This window comes from Manis javanica, chromosome 4, assembly GCF_040802235.1.
Source record: "Manis javanica isolate MJ-LG chromosome 4, MJ_LKY, whole genome shotgun sequence".
In the NCBI taxonomy this organism is placed as follows: Eukaryota; Metazoa; Chordata; class Mammalia; order Pholidota; family Manidae; genus Manis; species Manis javanica.
The window spans coordinates 85,918,872-85,944,230 of NC_133159.1; the positions used below are offsets into that span (position 1 = coordinate 85,918,872).

At 38.7% G+C, this 25,359-nt stretch overlaps 1 protein-coding gene across 1 annotated transcript in view; it reads right to left on the reverse strand.

Annotated features, from left to right (window-relative positions):
- The window catches only part of LRRC39 (leucine rich repeat containing 39), a 32,675-nt gene extending 8,696 nt beyond the window's left edge, over positions 1-23,979 (reverse strand). Inside the window, exons 1-5 of the mRNA XM_017661169.3 lie at positions 23,831-23,979; positions 19,749-19,941; positions 14,656-14,761; positions 13,490-13,649; positions 12,814-12,950 (exon numbers count right to left, since the gene is read on the reverse strand). Coding sequence (XP_017516658.1) covers positions 12,814-12,950; positions 13,490-13,649; positions 14,656-14,761; positions 19,749-19,861 — 516 coding nt within the window. The 5' untranslated portion in view covers positions 19,862-19,941; positions 23,831-23,979. The remainder of the gene's footprint in view (positions 1-12,813; positions 12,951-13,489; positions 13,650-14,655; positions 14,762-19,748; positions 19,942-23,830) is intronic.
- Positions 23,980-25,359: the final 1,380 nt, after the last annotated feature.

The window sequence follows — 25,359 nt, forward strand, 5'->3', positions numbered from 1 at the left end:
AAAAGAATCTCCAGACAGTGTATATAACAGCTCAATAAGCGAGCTAAATTAGGCACTAAGATACTAAAGAAGCTAACCTTGAACCTTTGGTAACCACGAATCTAAAGCCTGCAATGGCAATAAGTACATATCTATCAATAGTCACCCTAAATGTAAATGGACTTAATGCACCAATCAAAAGACACAGAGTAATAGAATGGATAAAAAAGCAAGACCCATCTATATGCTGCTTACAAGAAACTCACCTTAAACCCAAAGACAAGCATAGACTAAAAGTCAAGGGATGGAAAAATATATTTCAGGCAAACAACAGAGACAAGAAAGCAGGGGTTACAGTACTAATATCAGACAAAATAGACTTCAAAACAAAGAAAGTAACAAGAGATAAAGAAGGACACTACATAATGATAAAGGGCTCAGTCCAACAAGAGGATATAGCCATTCTAAATATATATGCACCCAATACAGGAGCACCAGCATATGTGAAGCAAATACTAACAGAACTAAAGAGGGAAATAGACTGCAATGCATTCATTTTAGGAAACTTCAACACACCACTCACCCCAAAGGATAGATCCACCGGGCAGAAAATAAGTAAGGACACACAGGCACTGAACAACACACTAGAACAGATGGACCTAATAGACATCTATAGAACTCTACATCCAAAAGCAACAGGATATAGATTCTTCTCAAGTGCACATGGAACATTCTCCAGAATAGACCACATACTAGCTCACAAAAAGAGCCTCAGTAAATTCCACAATATTGAAATTCTACCAACCAATTTTTCAGACCACAAAGGTATAAAACTAGAAATAAATTCTACAAAGAAAACAAAAAGGCTCACAAACACATGGAGCCTTCACAACATGCTACTAAATAATCAATGGATCAATGAACAAATCAAAATAGAGATCAAGGAATATATAGAAACAAATGACAACAACAACACTAAGCCCCAACTTCTGTGGGACGCAGCGAAAGCAGTCTTAAGAGGAAAGTATATAGCAATCCAGGCACACTTGAAGAAGGAAGAACAATCCCAAATGAATAGTCTGACATCACAACTATCGAAACTGGAAAAAGAAGAACAAATGAGGCCTAAAGTCAGCAGAAGGAGGGACATAATAAAGATCAGAGAAGAAATAAACAAAATTGAGAAGAATAAAACAATAGCAAAAATCAATGAAACCAAGAGCTGGTTCTTTGAGAAAATAAACAAAATAGATAAGCCTCTAGCCAAACTTATTAAGAGAAAAAGAAAATCAACACAAATCAACATAATCAGAAATGAGAATGGAAAAATCACGACAGACTCCACAGAAGTACAAAGAGTTATTAAAGACTACTATGAAAGCCTATATGCCAACAAGCTGGAAAACCGAGAAGAAATGGACAACTTCCTAGAAAAATACAACCTCCCAAGACTGACCAAGAAGAAACACAAAAGTTAAACAAACCAATTACGAGCAAAGAAATTGAACCGGTAATCAAAAAACTACCCAAGAACAAAACCCCAGGGCGGGACGGATTTACCTCGGAATTTTATCAGACACACAGAGAAGACATACTACCCATTCTTCTTAAAGTGTTCCAAAAAATAGAAGAAGAGGGAATACTCCCAAACTCATTCTACGAAGCCCACATCACCCTAATACCAAAACCAGGCAAAGACCCCACCAAAAAAGAAAATTACAGTCCAACATCCCTGACGAATGTAGATGCAAAAATACTCAATAAAATATTAGCAAACAGAATTCAACAGTATATCAAAAGGATCATACACCATGACAAGGTGGGATTCATCCCAGGGATGCAAGGATGGTACAACATTCGAAAATCCATCAACATCATCCACCACATCAACAAAAAGAAAGACAAAAACCACATGATCATCTCCATAGATGCTGAAAAAGCATTTGACAAAATTCAACATCCATTCATGATAAAAACTCTCAGCAAAATGGGAATACAGGGCAAGTACCTCAACATAATAAAGGCCATATATGATAAACCCACAGCCAGCATTATACTGAACAGCGAGAAGCTGAAAGCATTTCCTCTGAGATCGGGAACAAGACAGGGATGCCCACTCTCCCCAGTGTTATTTAACATAGTACTGAAGGTCCTAGCCACGGCAATCAGACAAAACAAAGAAATACAAGGAATCCAGATTGGTAAAGAAGAAGTTAAACTGTCACTATTTGCAGATGATATGATACTGTACATAAAAAACACTAAAGATTCCACTCCAAAAGTACTAGAACTGATATCGGAATACAGCAAAGTTGCAGGATACAAAATTAACACACAGAAATCTGTAGCTTTCCTATACACTAACAATGAATCAATAGAAAGAGAAATCAGCAAAACAATTCCATTCACCATTGCATCAAAAAGAATAAAATACCTAGGAATAAACCTAACCAAGGAAGTGAAAGACTTATACTCTGAAAACTACAACTCACTCTTAAGAGAAATTAAAGGGGACACTAATAAATGGAAACTCATCCCAGGCTTATGGCTAGGAAGAATTAATATCGTCAAAATGGCCATCCTGCCCTAAGCAATATACAGATTTGATGCAATCCCTCTCAAATTACCAGCAACATTCTTCAATGAATTGGAACAAATAATTCAAAAATTCATATGGAAACACCAAAGACCCCGAATAGCCAAAGCAATCCTGAAAAAGAAGAATAAAGTAGGGGGGATCTCACTCCCCAACTTCAAGCTCTACTACAAAGCCATAGTAATCAAGACAATTTGGTACTGTCACAAGAACAGAGCCACAGACCAGTGGAACAGATTAGAGACTCCAGAAATTAACCCAAACAAATATGGTCAATTAATATTTGATAAAGGAGCCATGGACATACAATGGCAAAATGACATTCTCTTCAACAGATGGTGCTGGCAAAACTGGACAGCTACATGTAGGAAAATGAAACTGGACCATTGTCTAACCCCATATACAAAGGTAAACTCAAAATGGATCAAAGACCTGAATGTAAGTCATGAAACCATTAAACTCTTGGAAAAAAACATAGGCAAAAACCTCTTAGACATAAACATGAGTGACCTCTTCTTGAACATATCTCCCCGGGCAAGGAAAACAACAGCAAAAATGAGCAAGTGGGACTACATTAAGCTGAAAAGCTTCTGTACAGTGAAAGACACCATCAATAGAACAGAAAGGAACCCTACAGTATGAGAGAATATATTTGAAAATGACAGATCCGATAAAGGCTTGACATCCAGAATATATGAAGAGCTCACATGCCTCAACAAACAAAAAACAAATAACCCAATTAAAAAATGGGCAGAGGAACTGAACAGACAATTCTCCGAAAAAGAAATACAGATGGCCAACAGACACATGAAAAGATGCTCCACATCGCTAATTATCAGAGAAATGCAAATTAAAACTACAATGAGGTATCACCTCACACCAGTAAGGATAGCTGCCATCCAAAAGACAAACAACAACAAATGTTGGCGAGGCAGTGGAGAAAGGGGAACCCTCCTACACTGCTGGTGGGAATGTAAATTAGTTCAACCATTGTGGAAAGCAGTATGGAGGTTCATCAAAATGCTCAAAACAGACCTACCATTTGACCCAGGAATTCCACTCCTAGGAATTTACCCTAAGAACGCAGCAATCAAGTTTGGAAATACAGATGCACCCCTATGTTTATCGCAGCACTATTTACAATAGCCAAGAATTGGAAGCAACCTAAATGTCCATCTGTAGATGAATGGATAAAGAAGATGTGGTACATATACACAATGGAATACTACTCAGCCATAAGAAGTGGAAAAATCCAACCATTTGCAGCAACATGGATGGAGCTGGAGAGTATTGTGCTCAGTGAAATAAGCCAAGTGGAGAAAGAGAAATACCAAATGATTTCACTCATCTGAGGAGTATAAGAACAAAGGAAAAACTGAAGGAACAAAACAGCAGCGGAATTACAGAACCCCAAAATGGACTAACAGGTACCAAAGGGAAAGGAACTGGGGAGGATGGCTGGGTAGGGAGGGATAAGGGGGGGAAAAAAAGGGGGGGTATTAAGATTAGCATGCATGGGGGGGGGAGGGAGAAAGGGGAGGGTGGGCTGTATAACACAGAGAGGACAAGTAGGGATTCTACAACATTTTGCTAAGCTGATGGACAGTAACCGTAATGTGGTTGTTAGGGGGGACCTGATATATGGGAGAGCATAGTAAACATAGTATTCTTCATGTAAGTGTAGATTAAAGATTAAAAAAAAAAAAGAAAGAAAGAAAGAAAAGGGGGATTACTCCTTTATAGGATAAAACTATTGGTATATCAAAGATCAACGCATGCTTTAAATATCCTTAATGTTGATCACTTAAAGGGTGTCAGATGATCAGCTATGGAGGTACTCTTTTCTGATAATATTCCTTTCTCTTAATAAAAAAAAAAAAAAGCAGTCCCTGTGTGCTGACCTCCAATGAGTTCTGCACAGTGGTATAGAGGGCATGTCAAACTGTGGGGAAAGGGTCTGTTTGTTTCTATGCAGAAGATCAAGGCCTAGCTTGGATACCCAGAAAATGAACTAAGATACGATATGAGGAGGAGTTTCTGGCATCAGTACTCTCTGGAGGACTCGTGTCAGGGGATGATCATCAAAAAGCCTCCACAGGGATCCGGGCAATGCTGCGGTTGTGGCTGCATCCACCCCACCGTTTCCTGGACTTGCCATTGGAATGAGGAGGGAGATGTCTAGGCTGGCATGTGCATACAGTGAGACAACGAATTTGACCGGATCTGTACTGTTGGAACTCAACCAGGAGTTGGGAGGGGTGCAAGTTGTAGCACTCCAAAATCTTATGACTATGGACTATCTACGGTTCAAAGAACATATGGGATGTGAACAGATCCCAAAAATGGGCTGCTTTAATTTGTCTGATTTCTCTCAGACTGTTCAAGTACAGTTGGACAATATCCATCATATCATAGACAAATTTTCACAAATGCCTAGGGTGCCTAAATGGTTTTCTTGGCTTCACTGGAGATGGATGGTAATTATACATTTGCTTTGTTTATGTCACCGTATTCCTATTATGTTAATATGTGTGTGCAAATTAGTTAGTAGTTTAAAACCTATACATACTTAAGGTACTCTACAAGAAAATATGTCAAAGAAATAATCAATCCTCCCATGTTTTCTTCCATATGCTACCTCTATAGCTTTTCTTCTTCCTTCCTAATTACAACCCTTAAGTAGAATTCGTGCCTCATATCGAAGTTACCGAGTATCATAATTCCTCCAGGTGGTAAAGATACCTCGAGACAAGTCCTGGGCATAGAAACCACAGGGCATAAATCTGCAAAGAAGTAAAAAAGCTAACCCTTTCAAACAATATGGTTTCTCTCTCACTTACCAACTTTACATTTCCCTGTATGGCCCTGGAAGATGACTGGTTACCCAGAGATGGGTAAGATTCCTCAAGGGAGGAACAACCTAAGACAGGCACAGTCGCAGGGGGGCCATCAGGTGAGAAATTGGGGATCAACAGAGGTGAGTCTCAGAACCTCATCCCCCCTGCTTTGAGAGAAATCTTCTGCATCCGTGGATGCTTTGCTGCCGTTGTCTAGCTTGGATTAATACTTAGTCCATAGGCACACACCTGATCATCTACATTTGCCCTCTTACAGCACTAAACTGTGTTTTCTACCTTTATCTTGCATCTACCTACCACTTCAGCATTTTATTAAAAATAATAATAATAATAATAATAAAGGGAGAAATGTGGGATCAACATATAAATCAAGTATAAAAATCAAACGAATATTCATATTTGACCTGATTATTTATAGTTCATAATGCGTGATCAAAAGCGAAAGTTTCTGTGATGAATGCCCTTGTACTGTTCACCATATAAGAATTTATTCACTATGTAAGAATTCGTTCACCATGTAAGAGCTTGCTTGTTATGCTTCAGAAGATTGGAGACTGACAAGAATTAGGCTTGAGATGGATTAATGATTGTACATTGAGCATTGACCCCCCTATACTGAATTTTATTGTTGTTAACAACCATTTGATCAATAAATATGAGAGATGCCCTCTCAAAAACAAACAAACAAACAAACAAACAAAAAACTTCTCCTTAAATACTGCTCCCAAGATTGGCCCACATACCCCCTAGGCAATAACAACCAATGGCCCGCAGGGGGAACTCTTGATCCTAACATCATTTGTGATCTCTGTAACTACTGCCAGCGCCTGAAAAAATGGAAGGAGATTCCCTATATCGAAGCTTTCCACCTCCTCCTCCCCCTACCCCACCCAAGTTCTCCTAGCCTGCAAGCCGCCGCCCCAACAGAAGCCTCCCATTCACTCCCTTCCCCTTCTTCTCCTACAACAGCCTTTCTCCCCTCCTCCCTCACCATCTCCTCCCCCATCTCACCTCCTCTGCCTTCATCCCCTGCGGATTAAGCCTGAGCCTTTCAGCCCCCCTTTAACTAAGTCCCAGGGGCCTCCTCCGTCTTTGCCCTCATCACCTGTTTCTCCCCTGTTAGAGACCGCCTTTGTCTTCTCACATATTTGTAAGCAGAATAAGAAAGCACCTTCCCTGAACGCAGCATGAGAAAGCACAAGCTTGAGAACAACCAGTGCAGTCCTTGGAAGTTATCTGTCCACAAAAACATATCTTGTCCTCGAAGACGAGCCAAGACTCCTCACTCTGAAAATAGGGAGACCTTGAAAATGTGTAGAAACACTGCCCCTGCTTCTAGCTATGCCCTTCCCCTACTCGCCCATGTAGCAAGAATGGAAAACAAAGAACATTCTGTTTATGCATTCCATAAGTAACTTAACAAGAGCCCTGCTGTAGTGCAGTTGGCAGAGCATGGGACTCTTAACCTGAGCGTTGTGAGTTTAAGCCTAACTGGAGCAGCAGAGGTAAGCAGCTGGGCTGCTGGCTGGCGACGCGTGGGAGCGTCAGCCCTCCCAGTTCTTTCTTTCTTTATTTTCTTCGGCCCCCTTCCGCACTTTGGGACCTGCTCGACTAGGCGCGGCTGGACCTCATCACTCCCCCACAGACTGAGCCAGAACCCTTCAGTCCCCCTCAGACTGGGTCCCGAAGGCCTCCCAAAATTATCGCCCCCCCCTCTGGGACATAGCTTAGACAGACTCACTCAAGCCCTATTACAGTATACCAGCCTAGACCCAGAAACGCCTGACAGAAGACATGTCCTTATGACATACTTCCTAGCTCAAAGCTACCCCAACATTAAAGCTAAACTCAAAAAGTTAGAACAGGGCCCTGCTACCCCCACAGAATGAGATCCTAACAGTCGCCTTTAAAGTCTTCCATAACCGGGAGGAGGAGAGAGAACACCATAAACAAAAGGCTGATCAGGCCAATTTCCAAATGTTAGCCCAGCTGATAAAACCACACCCTGGGCGCCCTTCTACAAATAAGCGCCCCCAAAGAGCTTGTTTTAAGTGCAGAGAAGAACGACATTCGTCAAGGGCGTGCCCCTCCCCCAGATCTCCTACCACCCCATGCCCCAGATGCCACAAAAAGGGCCCCTGGGGGTCTGATTGCCCAGCCACCCGAAAGGGAGGCTGGACGAACAACCCCTATCCTAGGCCCACCATAGTGGGGCAGGCAGAAGAAGATTGACAGGGCCCGAGGGCTTCTCGCCCGACCATTTCCATCACCAAACAGGAGCCCAGTATTACTTTAATAGTAGATGGTCGCCCCATCTCCTTCCTCCTAGATACAAGAGCCACCTTCTCAGTCTTGCAAGAATACCGGGGCCCTACCACGCCTGCCATTACTCCTATAGTCGGGGTAAGAGGTAAACAGATTTTCCCATTAAATCCCCCCCTTTTATGCACAATCCAAGACAATCCCATACCTTTCTTCCACTCCTTCCTGGTTATTCCCCAGTGTCCCATCCCTTTACTAGGACAGGACATCCTTTCTCTCCTCCACGTTTCCATGACTATATCCACTCCCACAGCCCCCAGTAGTCCCTTTCTCATGGCCCTCATAGTCGACAAACCCCCTCTACCCAATGAAAGCTCTGGTTCCACCCTCATACACCCTGTAAATCCCAAAGTTTGAGACATTACAAGCCCCTCCATAGCTCTATGTCCTCCTGCCTCTATCAAATTACGTGACCCCTCTCAGTATATCTGTCAGGCCCAATACCCCCTAACACTTCAGCCCTCATAAGCCTCCAACCCATCATTCAAGATCTCTTAAACAAAAATTACCTCAGACCCACTCACTCCCCGTTTAATACCCCCATATTAGCTGTTAAAAAAACCAACAGATCTTTCCGCCTCGTCCAAGACCTTCGCCTCATCAACATAGCCATTGTCCCTATCCATCCCTTAGTTCCAAATCCATACACCCTTTTATTGCAGATCCCTGCCTCAGCATCCCACTTCTCAGTCCTAGATCTCAAGGACACATTTTTCTATCCCTCTAGACCCCTCCTCCCAAGATTTTTTCATCTTCACCTGGACGGACCCATACACAAGACATTCTGAACAACTCACTTGGACAGTTTTGCCACAAGGCTTCTGAGATAGTCCCCATATTTTTGGACAGGTCCTAGCTCAGGACCTCAAACAGTTTAATCATGATCATTCTGAGTCCACCTTCTTACAATACGTGGACGATCTTTTACTCTGCAGTCCCTCGTGGGAACAGTCTCATCTTGACACTGCCTCTCTACTTAACCTTTTCGCTTCCAGAGGTTACTGAGTATCCCCCGTCAAAGCTCAAATCTCTTCCCCTCCTGTCACTTACCTCAGATTCCTCCTATCTCAACAAAAAAAGTCCATTACCTCAGAAAGAAAATGGCTCCTCTCTGACCTGCCCGTTCCCAAAACCAAGACAGAAATCCTTTCCTTTCTAAGCCTGGCTGAGTATTTTAGAGCGTGGATCCCTAACCTCTCCCTCTTAGCAAGACCCCTATACGACCTCAGCAAGGGTCCCCCTGAAGAACCATTATCCTCCTCACCCCGACACTCCTTCATTAAGCTCTGTCAAGCCCTTGTGGAAGCCCCAGCTCTCCATCTCCCTGATTTGTAAAAACCCTTCTCATTATACATTCATGAGAGGTCCAGTCAAGCTCTAGGAGTCCTAGGCCAATATTATGGCCCATCCTTTGCCCCAGTAGCTTATCTCTCCAAGCAATTAGACCCCACAGTTTGGGGATAGGCCCCCTGCCTACAGGCATTAGCCGCTAGACAGCTCTTGCAGAAAGAAGCTCATAAACTGACATTCAGGGCGCCCCTTACCATTCTGTCCCCACATCACCTAAAAGATTTCTTAACCTACAAAAGTTTACAGACTCTCCCTCCTTCCAGACTCCTGACCTTACTGTCCTCTTTCCTCCAAAATCCCGTTCACCCCCTTTGCCATCCATACCCGAATCATGATATTTTTCCTCCTTTACTGCTCTCTCGCTTTTTTTCCTCATTCCTATTGTCTTCCCCGCCACCCCAGCCTCCTTTGTATGGCGATTCAAAGTCAGACAGACTTACACACAGCATCAAACAAAAGTTACTGCCCTCATTGCCACACCAGACTGCCCTCTGAAAAGCTGCTCTGAGCCTTTATACCTCCACTTTCCTCACTCCACTGAAGTGTTCTCTAGCAGCTACCCTTATTCTCCCTACCTCTGCTTCCTCTATGACCAAAGACAAGCCTATTGCAGGTGATGGCAAGACACGGGGGATGTCCCTACTGGTCTTGCGCCATTCACTACATGGGTAACTTCCAGTACCCACAGTATTACTCCTCCAACCGTTTCATGAAATATCCCAACGGCTCATTCTCTTTATCAATCCCAGATCCCTGAGACTCTCAATGGGCCGCCGGAGTCACAGTCTCAGTTTACTACGGGGGTCCTCGACCCCCCACGGTACCCTTCATATCTCTCGAAAGTATGTTCCCTCTCATTCCCAGATCTCTCAAGTTGCATCAGATAGCAGACATTCCAAAAAAGTTATTATCCAAACTCTTAATAGTGCCTCTTCATCTTCTTATCCCCACCCCTCTTCCCATTTCTCCTACTCTTCATTACAGCTCATTCAGGACACCACCATCTTTCTCAGCCACACCCTTAACACAGCCAATTGTTTCTTGTGTGCATCACTACAGCGCCCACTGCTGGCCGCTGTGCCCCTTAATATTTCCAACTACTCCTTCCATGCAGAAAGACAACCCCTCTGCCGCCTGGCAGACATACTCCTATGAGAACCAGAATATGCAGATAATCTCACCATCCACCACTGAGTAGGCCCAACTCCACCCCCCTCCAGCGCACTTCACTGCCTCTCTATCTACACCCCTACCTCCGGCTCTAAGACTTTTACGCAACCAGGATACTTCTTTTGGTGTAATGGCAGTCTTTTCAACTCACTGCCTCTCAACTCTGATACACCCTGCATTCTCGTCACCCTAATCCCACAGTTTACACTTTACAGCATGGCAGAATTTCTTGAGCTCCAACCTCCCTTGCCCGCGCGCACAAAACGAGCTGCTTTCCTTCCCATCATGGTCAGTAGCTCTTTGATCACCTCAGCCATTGGGGCAGGGTTTTTGGGAGGAGCCTTGGGTCACTCTCTATGGGCAGTTAGAGATCTGAACACCAAACTTGAGGGAGCCCTGACATCCACTGCCGATTCCCTAGCCTCTCTCCAAAGACAGGTCACTTCGCTAGCTAAGGTCACCCTTCAAAACCGGCGGGCCCTAGATCTGCTTACAGCCGAGAAGGGCGGCACCTGCGTCTTCCTCTGGGAAGAGTGCTGCTATTACATCAACGAATCCAGCATTGTAGAAACTGACATTACCAAACTCACCGACCTTGCCTCCAGCCTCCACTCTGCTTCCAATTCCAACCCATTCTCTTCAATACTAACAAACCCCCTCCTCACCTGGCTCTGGCCTATTGCAGGCCCCATAATAATCATTCTTCTCGCCTGTCTCTTCTTACCCTGTATAATAAAGTTCATCAAATCAGAAAAATCTCTAATCAAGCTTTCAACCAGCTTTTACTCAGGAACTACCAGCTTCTGGCCACATAAGATCCCTCACCCTCACGTGACCTCCTCACCACACGCTGAGATGGACCCCTCTCTCCACTGGAAACTGTTCCTGGAAACAATAGCCGCAGACGCCTGGCCCCTGACACCCATATCCTCTTGGCACCATTGGAATCAACAGGTCCTCGACCTATGGTTACAGGGAACCTTCATTGATTTCCAACCTGAAGAAGTCCACATCTACTCGTCCTTACTGTGGGGAGTCCTATCAACCCTTTCCTCCCGGTCCTCAAGCCCTCACTCCCTTCTCCGCCCCTGTTCAGCAGGAAGCAGCCAGAGAGAAAGCAATGTCCACAACCCTATAGAGGAGAAAGGGGGGAATGAAGAGCCCCCACCAGTAAGATGGCAAACTTCCGGCTTCTCTTCAGGGTCCTCAGTTCCCGCCGGCGCCACCTGAAGCCCAATCACCTCTCGCCCCCCTCCCAATCCCAGCACCTAGCCAACAGCCACCAGTCTCGTAGAAGTAACACCACAATCACCCCATGCCCCTTCCTATATAACCCAGCACCTTTCCCTAATAAAGCGGAATTCTCCGGTAAATTGCTGCTGTGTGTCGCTCCTTTCCTTTCAAATATTACCTCTTCAAAGAAAATTTATATAACCAAGTGTCAGTGTTTACAGAACCTGCCTGGCACAGGTTTGTTCTTTTCCTCAGGTCAGTGTTTGTTCCAGTAAAACCTGCTTATTTAAGTGAAGAAAGTGACCTTAATTTGGTCAAGAGAGATTAATAGACAATGCCCAATTCACAGAGCTTTTTAGTGACAGAACCAATCCTAGAAATGGAATGACAAGAATTAGAAATAAAATACTGGCCCTCTTGTAGGTATAAAGAAATTGTCCCTACTGGTCTTCATTTTCATCAGAAGTGCATGCATTTCATTGAATTGAACTATTAGAAGAGAAAAAGATTAGAAACTATGTTTCACTTGCAAGAGCAACAATTATTGGTGACATGTTTACTTATTTGACATACCTCATCAAGATACAGTAAGAGAAGGGAATAGTCCTTTTGAGTTTTATTATTTTTTACAACCTCTATCTTGTCATTATTTTCAGGGCAAAAAACCTTGGAAATTTCCTTTGCTGATTCTAAGAGCATTATATACATTTGAAAAGTCATACAAATGTCTGTATCTCTATGATTGGTTTGGTTTTACCAATAATAAGGCATCATACTAAATCAAAGTTTGACATCTTCCCAAGCCCATTGACTTGCTTTTACTTGGTAAAGCCTAGGAAACTAGCAAAGAAATGCTTTTCCTAAACTGAGAAATTCATGTCTAACACTTTTATCTCAAAAGCTGACCACTCTAAAAACCAACTAGTAAACTTTTTCTGTCACCTTATTTTGCTTTAGGATAATCATTTACTTGTTAATTAAGCATTTATTAAGTAACAACTACAACCTAGTCCGTGCCTTCAATTCTGGGAATAGAAATAAGACCCTCTGGTCTTCAAGGAGTTCAGTCTAGCCAATTAATGATGTCAGTACTGTGACAATTATAGAAGTATCTTTTACACTAAATCAATCTTTGTCTAATTAAAAACATGCATTATAATAATAGGAAATGGTTTTCACTAAATATTTCCTGAAATAAAATTGGTAGCATTTCTTCATCAGTGTTATTTTTTAACAATCACGCAATTGAGAATTGAACTAGTACCAGATGGAAGATAAAATCATAAGCATTTATATCTTTCTGACCTCTTGTGGAAGATCACATATATCTCTGTTAACAGCAAGTTCTAGTTTCTCTAAGCTGGCACAGTTACTTAGTTCCTTGGGAACAGTCTTGATTTTGTTGTAACTAAGAATCAGTTCCTGAAGTCTAGTGAGCAATCCTACAAAAAATAAAGCACAGGAGAGAGCAGATGGATATAAAACAGTGTTTCCAGTTATTAAGTATTATGGCTAATTCACTTGCCAGTTTTGCATTGGCGAATTCACCCTTCTCCCATTCTTTTCCCACTATGTGTCCTGCCCCTTCAGTTAAGGAGCAGGTTTATCAGTGCTACAGCAAAAACTTCTTTTTCTCATTGTTTTAGCTATACAATGTCCTGACTAGTTTTCCATTTGAATATTTTTTTTCTCATTTGAAGAATCTAATTTTCTTCCTTGCCTTCAACCTGTTCTCCTCTAGGAGGAGTAACCAAACAAGCATTATTGTTTCCAGAACCTACACAATAATTTCCAAGGAGAAATATTTAATTGTTTCTCTTATTGCATTGAAACCTCATCTGGATTCCCCAGAAGCTTCAGTTTAGGTAAGTGTCTAGAATTTTCTCAAGACTCAGGCTGTATAAAGATGAGATCTTTATAACACGTGTCCAAAAAATTTCACAACAAAAAAACAAAGGAATATAAATGCAATCTTCCTTACCAATTCCTCGGGGTATCTCTGAAATTGTGTTTCGAGATAAATCTAACACTATGAGGTTCTGGAATCTTCCAATGGATTCAGGAATTTTCAACAAACCAGTTCTATGAAGTTGCCATTCCTGTAACTGATTACTCAGTTTCAGTAGAGAAGAAGGCAGGGTCTAACACAAGCAAAAGAAATGACAGAATTACTATATTACTTACATTATTTTAGTATCATGCCACACCGAAGGAGTGTAGAGATATTTAATTTGTAAAAGAACTTTGGTATATTTTTTCATATTTTCATAATAGAATAAAGAAAAATAACATTTTGGTCAATAGTGCACACCATAGAGCTATGTCCTAAAAATTCTGCTATCTCAGGTTTTATCAGTACATGTGTTTTTGAAAATGAGAATATTGTGGTTAATGGAAATCATAGAGAACCAAGTCATTTTAATCAATAATTCAAACTCTTCCACTTCTGTTTGAAATATTTTTATAAAAGTTAAAGAGGATTTTCTAAAATTAAAGGTTGTAAGTTTCAGCGATTCTGAACTCTATGCCTTTTCCCTTTCAGCCTAAAATAGCCCAAAGAGAAAATAGAAGAGCTAGCTCTCTACCTGAATATACCTATTATATGAAAACAAATATTGACTCAAGAGATAGAGGCCTTTGTAAATATTAGAGTATACCTAATGTAATTAAGCAACCATGTGCTGTTTGTGTGTGTGTGTGTGTGTGTGTGTGTGTGTGTGTGTGTGTGTGTGAAAGAGAAAGATGAATCAGGTGGTGGACCTGAGAAAAAACTTAATATCCATTTCCATTTTCTGAAGTTTTAACTGAGACTTTGCTTTGGAAAAGCTTTTATGATTTTTGTTAGGCAAGTGACCATATTTTTATGGAAAATGATAAATTGCCTATCAGAAGGATTAGTAGGAGAAATACTACAAACTACTTAAGTTCAAGCAGAGTTGAAGCAAATTGATTTAATCTTTGCAAAAATAGATTGTGAAGTTATGTTTCTTTTCAGTTGTTCACATTGCCCAAATTCATTTGGTACTATTATTAAAATTAGAATTTGTAACTGTTCCAGTCTTACCCAGTCTCAGAATCATTTTCGCAACTCTCCCACAGAATGCGATAGAAAAAAATACATACAGAAAATACTTCTATAAAATTTACCTTCCATTCCTCTTTTTCTATCTTCAAAATAACTCTTCCATCTTCCCTAGTGACCTTCTCTCTTAGCTTGGTTAAGCTTACTCGTTCTTCCCAGATCCGCACTAGCCTAGGAGACCAGGAAATCATTTTAGGTCATTGGTAATGACACAGGTGGCATTCACTTTCACATAAAAATGTGACCCATCAAAACCAATCTTATGATCAATAGTATCTGGAAATCAGACAGGAATTCATTTTGCAAGAATAATAAATATGATTAGTATCATAAATCACCCTATTTTTAAATTTCTATAGAGTATAACTCTCCATTGGGTTTTTATAACAGCTTTATTGAAATATAATTCACATACCATAAAATTAGTCCTTTCAAAGTATACAACTCGGTGATTTTTGGTAATTTCACAGAGTTGTGCAACCATCACCACTATCTGATCTAAAACATTTTGATCACTCAAAAAAGGAACTCCATATCCATTAGCAATCACTCCCAATTTCTCCCTCCTCCTGCTCCTACCAACCATTGGTCTACTTTATGTGTCTATGGATTTGCCTGTTCTGGACATTTCATATAAATAGGGTTATACAGTAAGTGGTCTTTTGTGTCTGGCTTCTTTCACATAGCAGAATATCATTCAAAGTTCACCCATGCTGTAACGTATCAATACAGGCATACCTCATTTTATTGAACTTAATTTTATTGCATTTTGCAAATACTGCATTTATTACAGATCAAAGGTTTGTGGAAACCTTGTGCCAAACAAGTCTATTTGGCACCATTTTTCCAATAGTATTTGCTCACTTCGTGTCTCTGTCATATTTTGATCATTCTCCCAATATTTAAAACTTTTTCATTATTACATGTTATGGTCTGTGTGATCAGCAACTACAACTCCTGGAAGCTTAGATGGTGAACGTTTTTTCATTAGGTATGTAAATTTTCTTTAGACATAATGCTGCTGCACCCTTAATAGTCTAGAGTGTAAACATAACTTGTATGCACTGGGAAACTAAAAAATTCATTTGGCTCACATTACTGCAAAATTTGCTTTATTGTGGTGTATCTAGAATTGAACTTACAATATCTCCAAAGTATGTCTGTAAATTATTTTTTTATAGAAAAATAACATTCCACTCTATGGATATACTACATTTTGTTTATCCATTCATTAGTTGATGGACCTTTGGGTTTATTCCACTTTTTGGCTGTTATGTATAATGCTGCTGTGAAAATTTTTATACAAGGTTTAGTGTAGACATATGTTTTCATTTCTCTTGGATATATTTCTGGGAATAGAATTGCTTGGTCATATCATACCTCTAACTTTTTCAGGAACTGCCAAACTGTGTTCAAATTGCTTGCACCATTTTACCTTCCCAACAGCAGTGCATAAGGATTCTGATTTCTCCACAGCCTTGCCAACATTTGTTATTGTCCATGTTTTTTATCATAGCCATCCTAATGGGTGTGAAGTGGTATCTCATTGTTTTGACTTGCATTTATTAAATATATAAATATCATAGATATTTAATAAATTTCTTTGCTGACTTGCAAATAATACAGTTCAACTTCAGATTTAAATTGTGTATTACCACATTCCAATTTTATCCAGATTTTGTTTTCCAGATATAAAAATGAACAAAATCTTTGTTGTTCTGTAGCACATGCCTATTGATTTTTTTGTTCATTGCAAATATATGTAAGAATAATACCAAGTAATAAAAATGACTAGCAAAATGTTGCAAAAGATTTTCTATTTCTGTACTAGGAAACTTCTTCTGTATGAAAAATAGAGAAAGAATAAATATATACTTGAAATTTTTATAATTTAACCTATTAGAATGATACATAATAAAGAACTTATAAGCAGTCATCAAAGAACATAGATTTAATTAATTTAAATACTTATTTGCCAAAAACCTCTTGACATTGAGAGTTAATGTATATTTTTAGTGTATTAACTGATCTCCAGTGAGGATTTTATAGTGAACAGATCTCTAAAGGTGAAATATATGCTGTTTATATGTGTGCTTGCAAAACATTTCTATAGATTGTGGGTTCTCATCTGCTACTTGTCTGAAATTTAATCTGCTAACAAGTGCAGGGTGGCAATGGCTGTGTGGACTTCTAGGCTGAACAGCTAAGCTTCTGATAGGTGTGGTTATCTAAGACAAATGTATAATGCCATCTATTCAATTATTTTACTTTCTATAAAAATAGAACTATTCAAACAATAGGCATAATAATTATTAATTACTTATTGCTCACTAAAAGCTATAGTTATTTCAGAGCAAGATTTAATGACAAGTGCAATTAGGTGCCTTATTCCCTAACCTTCAACTGCAGTTAAAGAATTCATAATGCATTCATTATGTGCCAAATACTGTGATGGCCATTGTGGATACAAAGGCTCTGCCCTTAGTGAGTTTACAGTAAAGTTAACTATTATTAGACAAGTCTATTTACATCTTTTCTATGATTCCTAAATTCTTTTTGGCTCTGAAAATCTGTGATCTAAATCCAGAATGTATCACTTAACTCAGAGACCATGGACTAAACATATCACCTTTGTGTGTCTTGGCTATAAAATATGGAGTTTGGATTAAATAATGGCTAAGGCCTCTTCCAGCTCCAAAATTCCATAATTCTTATACTGCTTATTTTAAGCTTGATGTTTTTTCAAGTTTTGATAGGAATTTTCTGCTTCCTCTAAAACCCTTTTATTATAGTCTAAAGCTTTTCCCAAATGTCACACCAACTTTTACCTAAGTGCTAGATTTCTTTAAGGTAGCTTGGCATCAAAAGACAGTGAGGGCAATTTCTGTTTCAACTTTAAGTTTTTTGAGCTAAATCTTTAGCCACTTGTAGCTAAAAAAGAAGCATTAGATACATTCTTACCCTTTTTACCCCTTGCCTGTTTTGTACAGAGAAAACTTGAAGCTGCTGAAATTAAGTGATTCTTAACTAGACAAATATAATAGGTGAAATACAGAAGTTTAGAACCAATTAATTCCTAACCACTGTTAAAGAATGGATAGGACTTATTAAGGGTCCTCTATAGTCAAGTTTATCATAACTATATAATGTGAATGTAATAGGTTTCATAAAAGTAGTTTTATATAAAGAGATCCAGTCTAGGGAAATGTAATACCTGAGGTGAATATAATGCTTACTGAGCCAGATTGCTTGAGTGTGAATACCAGTTCCACATTTATTAGTAGTGTGATATTTGACAAGTTACTTAGGCCTATCCCTCAGGTTTTCCATCTTTAAAATGGAGAAAATAATAGCACCTATGTCTGACAGATACTGTTTATTGTCCCTCAGTAACTCTTATTCCTCTTCTTACTCAATAATAAGATCTCTAAACTTAACTAGGGACAAGACTTCATTTAGCCACCTTCCCTTGCAGCCAGAGACGGCCATGTGAAGTTTTGGCCAATGAGATGTTAGCAGAAGTTGCAGTATGTGCAAATTCCTGCTAGATGGAAGCAAATATGATGGCTTCAGTTGGTGTACCAACTTGGAGCCATGAGGTAACTTTAGGAATGGAAGTCGGGCACAGCTGAGCAACCAGATAAAAGCCTCAGTGTCTGACTCAATGAAGTGCTATTCCAGCCCTGGATCACTTTCCCAGGAAAGTTAACATACCTTGTTCAAGGCACTATTGTTTTGGTTTTCCTTCTTTCATAATACAATCTAATCCTTATGATGACACTGTTTTCAGCATGTTGAGAGAATTTAAAACAAGGTAGTGCAAGTAAAGCACTAGCAGAATGCCTAGTAACAGTAAGTGCACATTGAATGACTGCTACTTTTATCATTGTCACATCACTATCATGTATATGGGCTTTGGTTGGGAAGAATGGTCCCTCCCCATCCAGATATTTTTGATTTTACAGACAGTTAGCAGACAAGAATACTTGCTTATCAATTACTACCATCCCCCCGCCTCCCACCTCTTTGCTGGGAGAATACCTGTTGTTTTCAAATATTTTCTCTTCCTCCAAGTAACCCAGATATAAATCTTAATTTGTCTGAAGCAGCCATACAGCCTCAATCCCCTCAAAGATAACTAGGCTAGGGAGTACAAATGACCCAATTTCGGCCCATGAGAGGTGAAGGAGAGGTTTGCTAGGAGACCTGAGGAAGGTTTCCTCATTCTTAAAGAAGAAATGAAAATAAATAGTTTCCACTTTCCTGATAACATAATGATGCCTGGAGGTGAACTAGTCATCCTGTGACATTGAGAGAAGCCAGCCTGGGGACCAAACTTACACACTTAGGTTAGCAGTAGAAAGTGATGAAAAGAAGTGAGTCTTTAAATCTGTTGAAGCTTTGGAATGGCCTTATCTCAGGACTTCTTTACTGGTTAAGCCATTTTTAGTTGGATTTTCCATTATTTGCTAACTGACACATGACTTTTTTAAATTGAGATATAACTGACATGTAACATATTTATTTCAGGTGTAGAACATAATGGTTTGGTAAGACACAAGAACATCTAATGTTTAGAAAGAGACCTAGTGAACAAGAATTGTAGGGAGTTATATGGAATCTGTGAGGAAAAGGGTCTTCTTAAAAAATTAGTACAATACTTTGTAGACATCTGACCAGGAGAGTAGCTAGATATCAAGAAAGCAGAGGAAATGAGAGGCAAACTATTTAACTATAGCCCAAATCAAGGAATTAGGTAATCCAGGGGCCCTGGTTGAACTCAACAGCTATTCAAATAGGTGACCATCTACAGTGCCTTCTACTGCCAGATGTTGTTTTAGACCCTAAGAAGTATAATGTTTAACAAATAAGCACTGAAAAGTAGACTAAATGATACTAATCAAACTTTGATGACTGTTGAGCAGACTCTTATGAGGCATAAGACACTACTATTTTCACAAACAGACATTTATACTTTTTGTGGTACCCATCACATAGCCACACTTGAGTCAGATGCTTCCTTCAGTGTACTTTGAATTTTCAGAAAATAAAAATTTCTATCAAGTTCAATAATAGGTCATTTAATAAATGCTTTTCTCTGTCATGATGATGTTATGAATTTTTAATAATGCAAAAGAGTAAATATGTTATAACATACTTCTGTTGAAATTCCTTCTCTCGCTTCAGGTCTTCATCGAGTTTCTTGATTCTTTTTTCCCAAACTTGCTTTACAGCATTGACAGCCCCAGTACAAACCACATTTTCTGACATGATTTCTCCACATTGTCACAGACTCACCAGCTTCATTAAGTTCTGAATAGCTAAATCACAGATGTCATCTCAGAAAGGATCTAATTATACCAGAGGGAAAAAAAGTGTCAGAACATTCATTGAATATCATAATGATTAAAATAGTTTGTATTTATTGAGCACTTTCCATGTTCCTAAAACTATTTTATACACTTTACATGCTATGTAATAATAATTCTCATAAAAATACCATGATATGGGTACTTTTATTGTCTCTAATACACAGATGAGAAAACTGAACGTTAAAGAAGATGGGTAATTTGTTCAGGGTCTCATTTCTAATATGTGGCAGAGGTGGGAATTGATGCCAAGTCTAATTCCTTTGTTACTAAATAATTCACAGTAATGAAAAACCACAACTAGTTTTCATGTCCAATTATAGGAAAATGGCTAAATAATGGATATATAAATTACGACAGGCATCTTGGGATAGCTACCTAATCTAGATGCTATGTGCACAAACTGGAATTCAGTTAAGTGTAATATATTGGGATTGTTTGCTCTTGTATAAAATAAGTTGCAAATAGACATGTAGTATTGAGGATTGTGACCTCTCAGAAATGAGAGGAAAATAATAGTAGAGAAAAGTTATGTAAATTATGGTAGATCCATTTTATGGAATATTCTTTGCCTTACAAATACTTTTGGCATTGCTTTGGTAGCAAATAATATTAGCAATAATGAAAGAATTTAATTCACAATTAATTGGATTATTTTCTTCTAAGTTCAGGAAGTCAAAGATGTCCACAGTTGCCACTTCTATTCAACATTATACTGGAATTCCTGTAATGCAAGGAAGGTAAACAGAAAGGTATAAAGTTTAAAGAGGAAGAAGTAGAATTTGCAGCAGTATAGGGAAACGTACTCTCACACACTTAAGATGGCTGTATATATTGTTGTATTCTCTATGGAGAGAAATTTGGTAAATATCCATCAAATTTACAAATGCACATTCACACTTGCAGGAATTTATACTGTAAATATTTTCAATTGTAAAATGACAAATTACAAAATTATTCACTTCAGTATTTTTCATACAACATAACTTTCCATCAGTATAGTACATCCATATCATGAGAAACTATAAAGCTCCATAAAAAAAGGAAAAGCATGGTCTCCAAATTGTATGACAACACCATAATTTATCCAGTCTAATGAATGTGGACTTTAGGTCACAGATTTTTGCTATTATGAGCAGTAATGTTTCTAAAATTCCCATTCTTATCTTCTATCTTCCTGGTGCTCAGGTGGCATAATTTCTATTGGGTATATACCTAGGATTATAATTGCTGGATCATAGTGTATGTGAATGATAAGATAATTATAATTCAAAATCATATGTCAAAATTATAAGATAGATCCAAATTGTTTTTCAAAGTGATTATGCCCATTTATACTCCTGCTACAACTCTATAAGGGTCTCCATTGATGTAGACCTTCACTAACACACTACTGCATAAAATGATATATCATCATGATCATAATTTATACTTCTGATTACTAAATCCTCCAAGCTAATATACAACGATTGTCCAATGAAATAAAAGACAATATCCAGCACATTGTTCATAAGAGGCACACCTAAAACAAAGATAGAGAAAAAAATAGAAAGTATAAAGTAGAAAAAGATCTGCTCTTAGACTTATACCCAAGTGAAATGAAAACATGTTCATAGAAAAGCTTGTACATGAATGTTGATAATAACCAAAAAATGGAAAACAAATAGCCAAAATGGCTATCAACTGACACATGGATAAACAAAATGTGCTATACTCATACAATGAAATACTATTTGGTCATAAAAAGGAATGAAGTATTGATACATACTACATCATGGATGAACTTGGAATAAAATTATGCTAAGTGAAAGAAGCCAGACACAAAGGACCACATATTGCATGATCCTATTTATATGATATGTCCAGAATAGACATCCATAGAGAAAGGAAGTAGATTGGTGATATCCAGGGGCTTTGCAGAGGGGAAAATAGGGACTCTATTTTTTTTTTTTACCACTGCTAAGGGTGCAAAATTTCTTTCTTGAGTGATGAAAATCAACTTTTGAAATAAGTTCACCAATGAAAAAACCAGGAAGAATGTAATAAAAGTTTTACATCTTGAAAATATAAAAATAGAAGTATTTTTAATAGAATGCAGAAGAAGGAAGTGGAGAAGAGAAGTAGAAGGTAGGACCAACAGTACCCATATCTTCAAAGTGGGGAGTCATGGACACTGTCTGTACTTTACAGAATGAGAAGGAAAGATTTAAGTATTTGTTTAAAGTTATAATCAAGAGAAAAACTGAGAATAGGGATATAAATCTGTGAGGTGTAGATGAGCTTAAGCAACACCTTTCATAATGAAGCTCCAAAGATAATGTCAAAAGTTAATAAATATCATGTAACTGAGTTTGAAAAAAGAAAAATAGAAATATGAATTATTTAAAATAGCCAATATATGGAAGCAACCAGTGTCCATCAACAGATGAATGGATAAAGATGTGGTACTTATACACAATGGAATATCATTCAGCCATAAAAAAGAAAGAAATCCTACCATTTGCAACAACATCGATGGACCTAGAGGGTATTATGCTGAGTAAAATAAGCCAGGTGGAGAAAGACAAATACCATATGATTTCACTTGTTTATGGAATCTGCAAACAAACCAAATAGAAATGAACAAAACAGCAGTAGTCTCATAGACACTGAGAAGTGACTGAGGATTATTACCATGGGGAAGGGTAAGAGGTGGATGAGAGGGGAAGGTGAGGGGAATAATGAGGCACAAAAATCTCATAATGTAAATTGGTCACAGGGATGGTAGCACAGCATGGAGAATATAGTCAGTGATTCTATAACATCTTTCTATGTTGACAGATAGTAACCTCACTAAAGGGGGGAGGATTTAATAATGTGTGCAACTGTTGATCATTTTGTTGTATACTTGAAACCAATATAAGATTGTATATCAACTATATTTCAATAAAAAGATAGGGAGATAACCACTGAAAGCTAAATCCTGAAATAGTTAAAATAGTTACTTTCAGGGTTTCAGAGAGAAATGGGGTAGAGAACATTGCTTTACATATCAATCTCTAAATTATTAATTTCTTTAAAAGTATACAGTGTGTAACAGAGAGACAGAGAGAGGGGGAGAAAAACTATTACAGAAGAAAAAGGTTTAAAATTGCAGGATGGATATATAATTGTCAACCACAGAAAATAGTTACAAAATGGCCCCTAGATTTAAGTAACACATGCAGAGTTTACATGGGAACAGATTACAAGATCTTTTTGCCGTCAAGAAATCTTAGAATACGTATGCTGATAATCCAGCCTCCTGAGTCTACCACAGTCAATTTACTGTCCAGATTTTAGCAAATGTCAAGTATTTATCAATAAATTATTTTTTTAAGTCCCAAGTATCTACCTGCAAATGTGTATTTTACTAGACATATATAACTATTCCTGTGCTAATTCATTTCCTCATTTGCCATTAACTTTGCTTAGCCATTTGTTTTCCGATAACAGCCACTAATTTTCCTTAGAGATAAACAAGTCAATAATGATGTATGTATTTCTGCCTCCAGGATAGGATATTGTTCTCTACCTTGATTAATCATAACAGAAAGCACATAGCACGGCAGGGAAGTAAGTATGGTGATGACATGACTGAGAGAGTCGGCTTCCCAAAGTCAAAAGAAAGCAAAAGATATACAATCTCAGAAGGCATGCTTCTTAACTTGTAAGGAAGCCAGTCTTCCAGAGAAGATGACAATCACATGAGTGACTATGAACCCACGGAGAGACTTTTAAATTCAATTCCAAGTTTGTTGTATGTTCCAGCAAATACAAACACATTAAAGGTATCATCAGCTGTCTATTTACATGCATAGAATGGGAAAAACTCTTTTTGAAAAATACTTACAACTGATGATGGTTGCAGAAGCTGATATGCCCAAAGATAGCGATTATCAGCTAAGTATGGATTGCAGAGAGAACTGTTTCCAGTGTGACTCCAAGTGATTAAAATCCTCAGTCAGACTGTAACCAAGTGAAATGTAATGTCAGCCTAGTTCTAATTTTAGTTCATGGACAAAGCTGAGAATAGAAAGAATCACATGGAGCTTCTGTGCAAAGGATCATTTGATAATGGATGTGAGTGCATTCTGTGCACTGCAAAAATGCTACACTGTAGGAATTACAAAACTATCAGGCATAACTCTTTAAATGCTCCTGAAAAGGAATTCCTGTTGTTAGTTCTTTCACTTTCATGACTTGCACATTTTGAGTATCTAATAGAATTTCATGAATCTGTTCCAAGCAGAAATTTGGAAATGTGACTATACATGAGCATAACAAAAACTTGACCTAGTAAACTTTAAGGTCTGTAAATATTTAAACTAAAGGTACAAATGCTTCAGGAAAAAAGAAGAACGAAGGTGTGGACAGGTCTGGGCAACAGAGGCTCCCCAAGCTTCTGCTGCATCTGGGCTTCAAATTTAACTCTCAGCGTTCATAGATAGGAGTTAATTCCAGGTACTTGAAAAAAGTGTGTATATTTTTTGTATTGGTAATATGAGCACGTGGAACAAAACTCAAAAGATAATGAGTCCCCCACCATTCTGCCTCCAGCCATATAGTTTTCTTCGATGAAGGTAATCACTATTGCCATTTACTGTGTGCCCTTCCAAAGATGGTCTGTTAATTAACAAGGATTAATATGCCTATATTCTTTAAAAGCACACATAAATGTGGGCATGCACACACACACACACACACACACACACACACACACACACACACACACACACAAATGGCATTGTAACATTCCACATGGTACTTGGTAAAAGACTGATACAAATGGCCTCTTTATAATGGAACTGCAATTATTCTTGTCATGCTTTGGTTGCTTGTGTGGCTCTCCTCTGGACTGTCTCCAAATTCCCCTGCTCAGTTTTAGCAAGCTGGCCTAGAGTTCTCTCATGAGAATCTGACTGGCACATATATTAGCTTATGGTGAAAGCCCTTCTGCTCAACACTGGGACTGCCGCATAATTAATTCATTTCCATTTAATTCTGAGCTCACAAACATCAAGGATTCATGTTACCTTCAGTGTTTGCCTAAATGGTAATACCTTCTGTAACAAAAAAGCCCTTGGTTATTTTGATGGGATAACAATGATAACATGAACCATCTCAGGTTTCGTATAAATAATTCAGGGTTGACCTGGTCTGTCTGATGAGAATCACCCAAGTGACCTTGAGTGAGATTGAAAACAAGGGCATATAGAGAGAGCTATTTAAAAGACATCTGGGAGAGAGATGTGACCAAAGCTTTTGCCAAGCACACTGTAATTACAGGTGAGTAGTGGGGAAGGAAGCCAGATGGCAAGGAGTTCAAGACTATCTATTTAAGTAGTTAGGCAAAGGCAGAGAGGAGCAGGACAGGAAGTT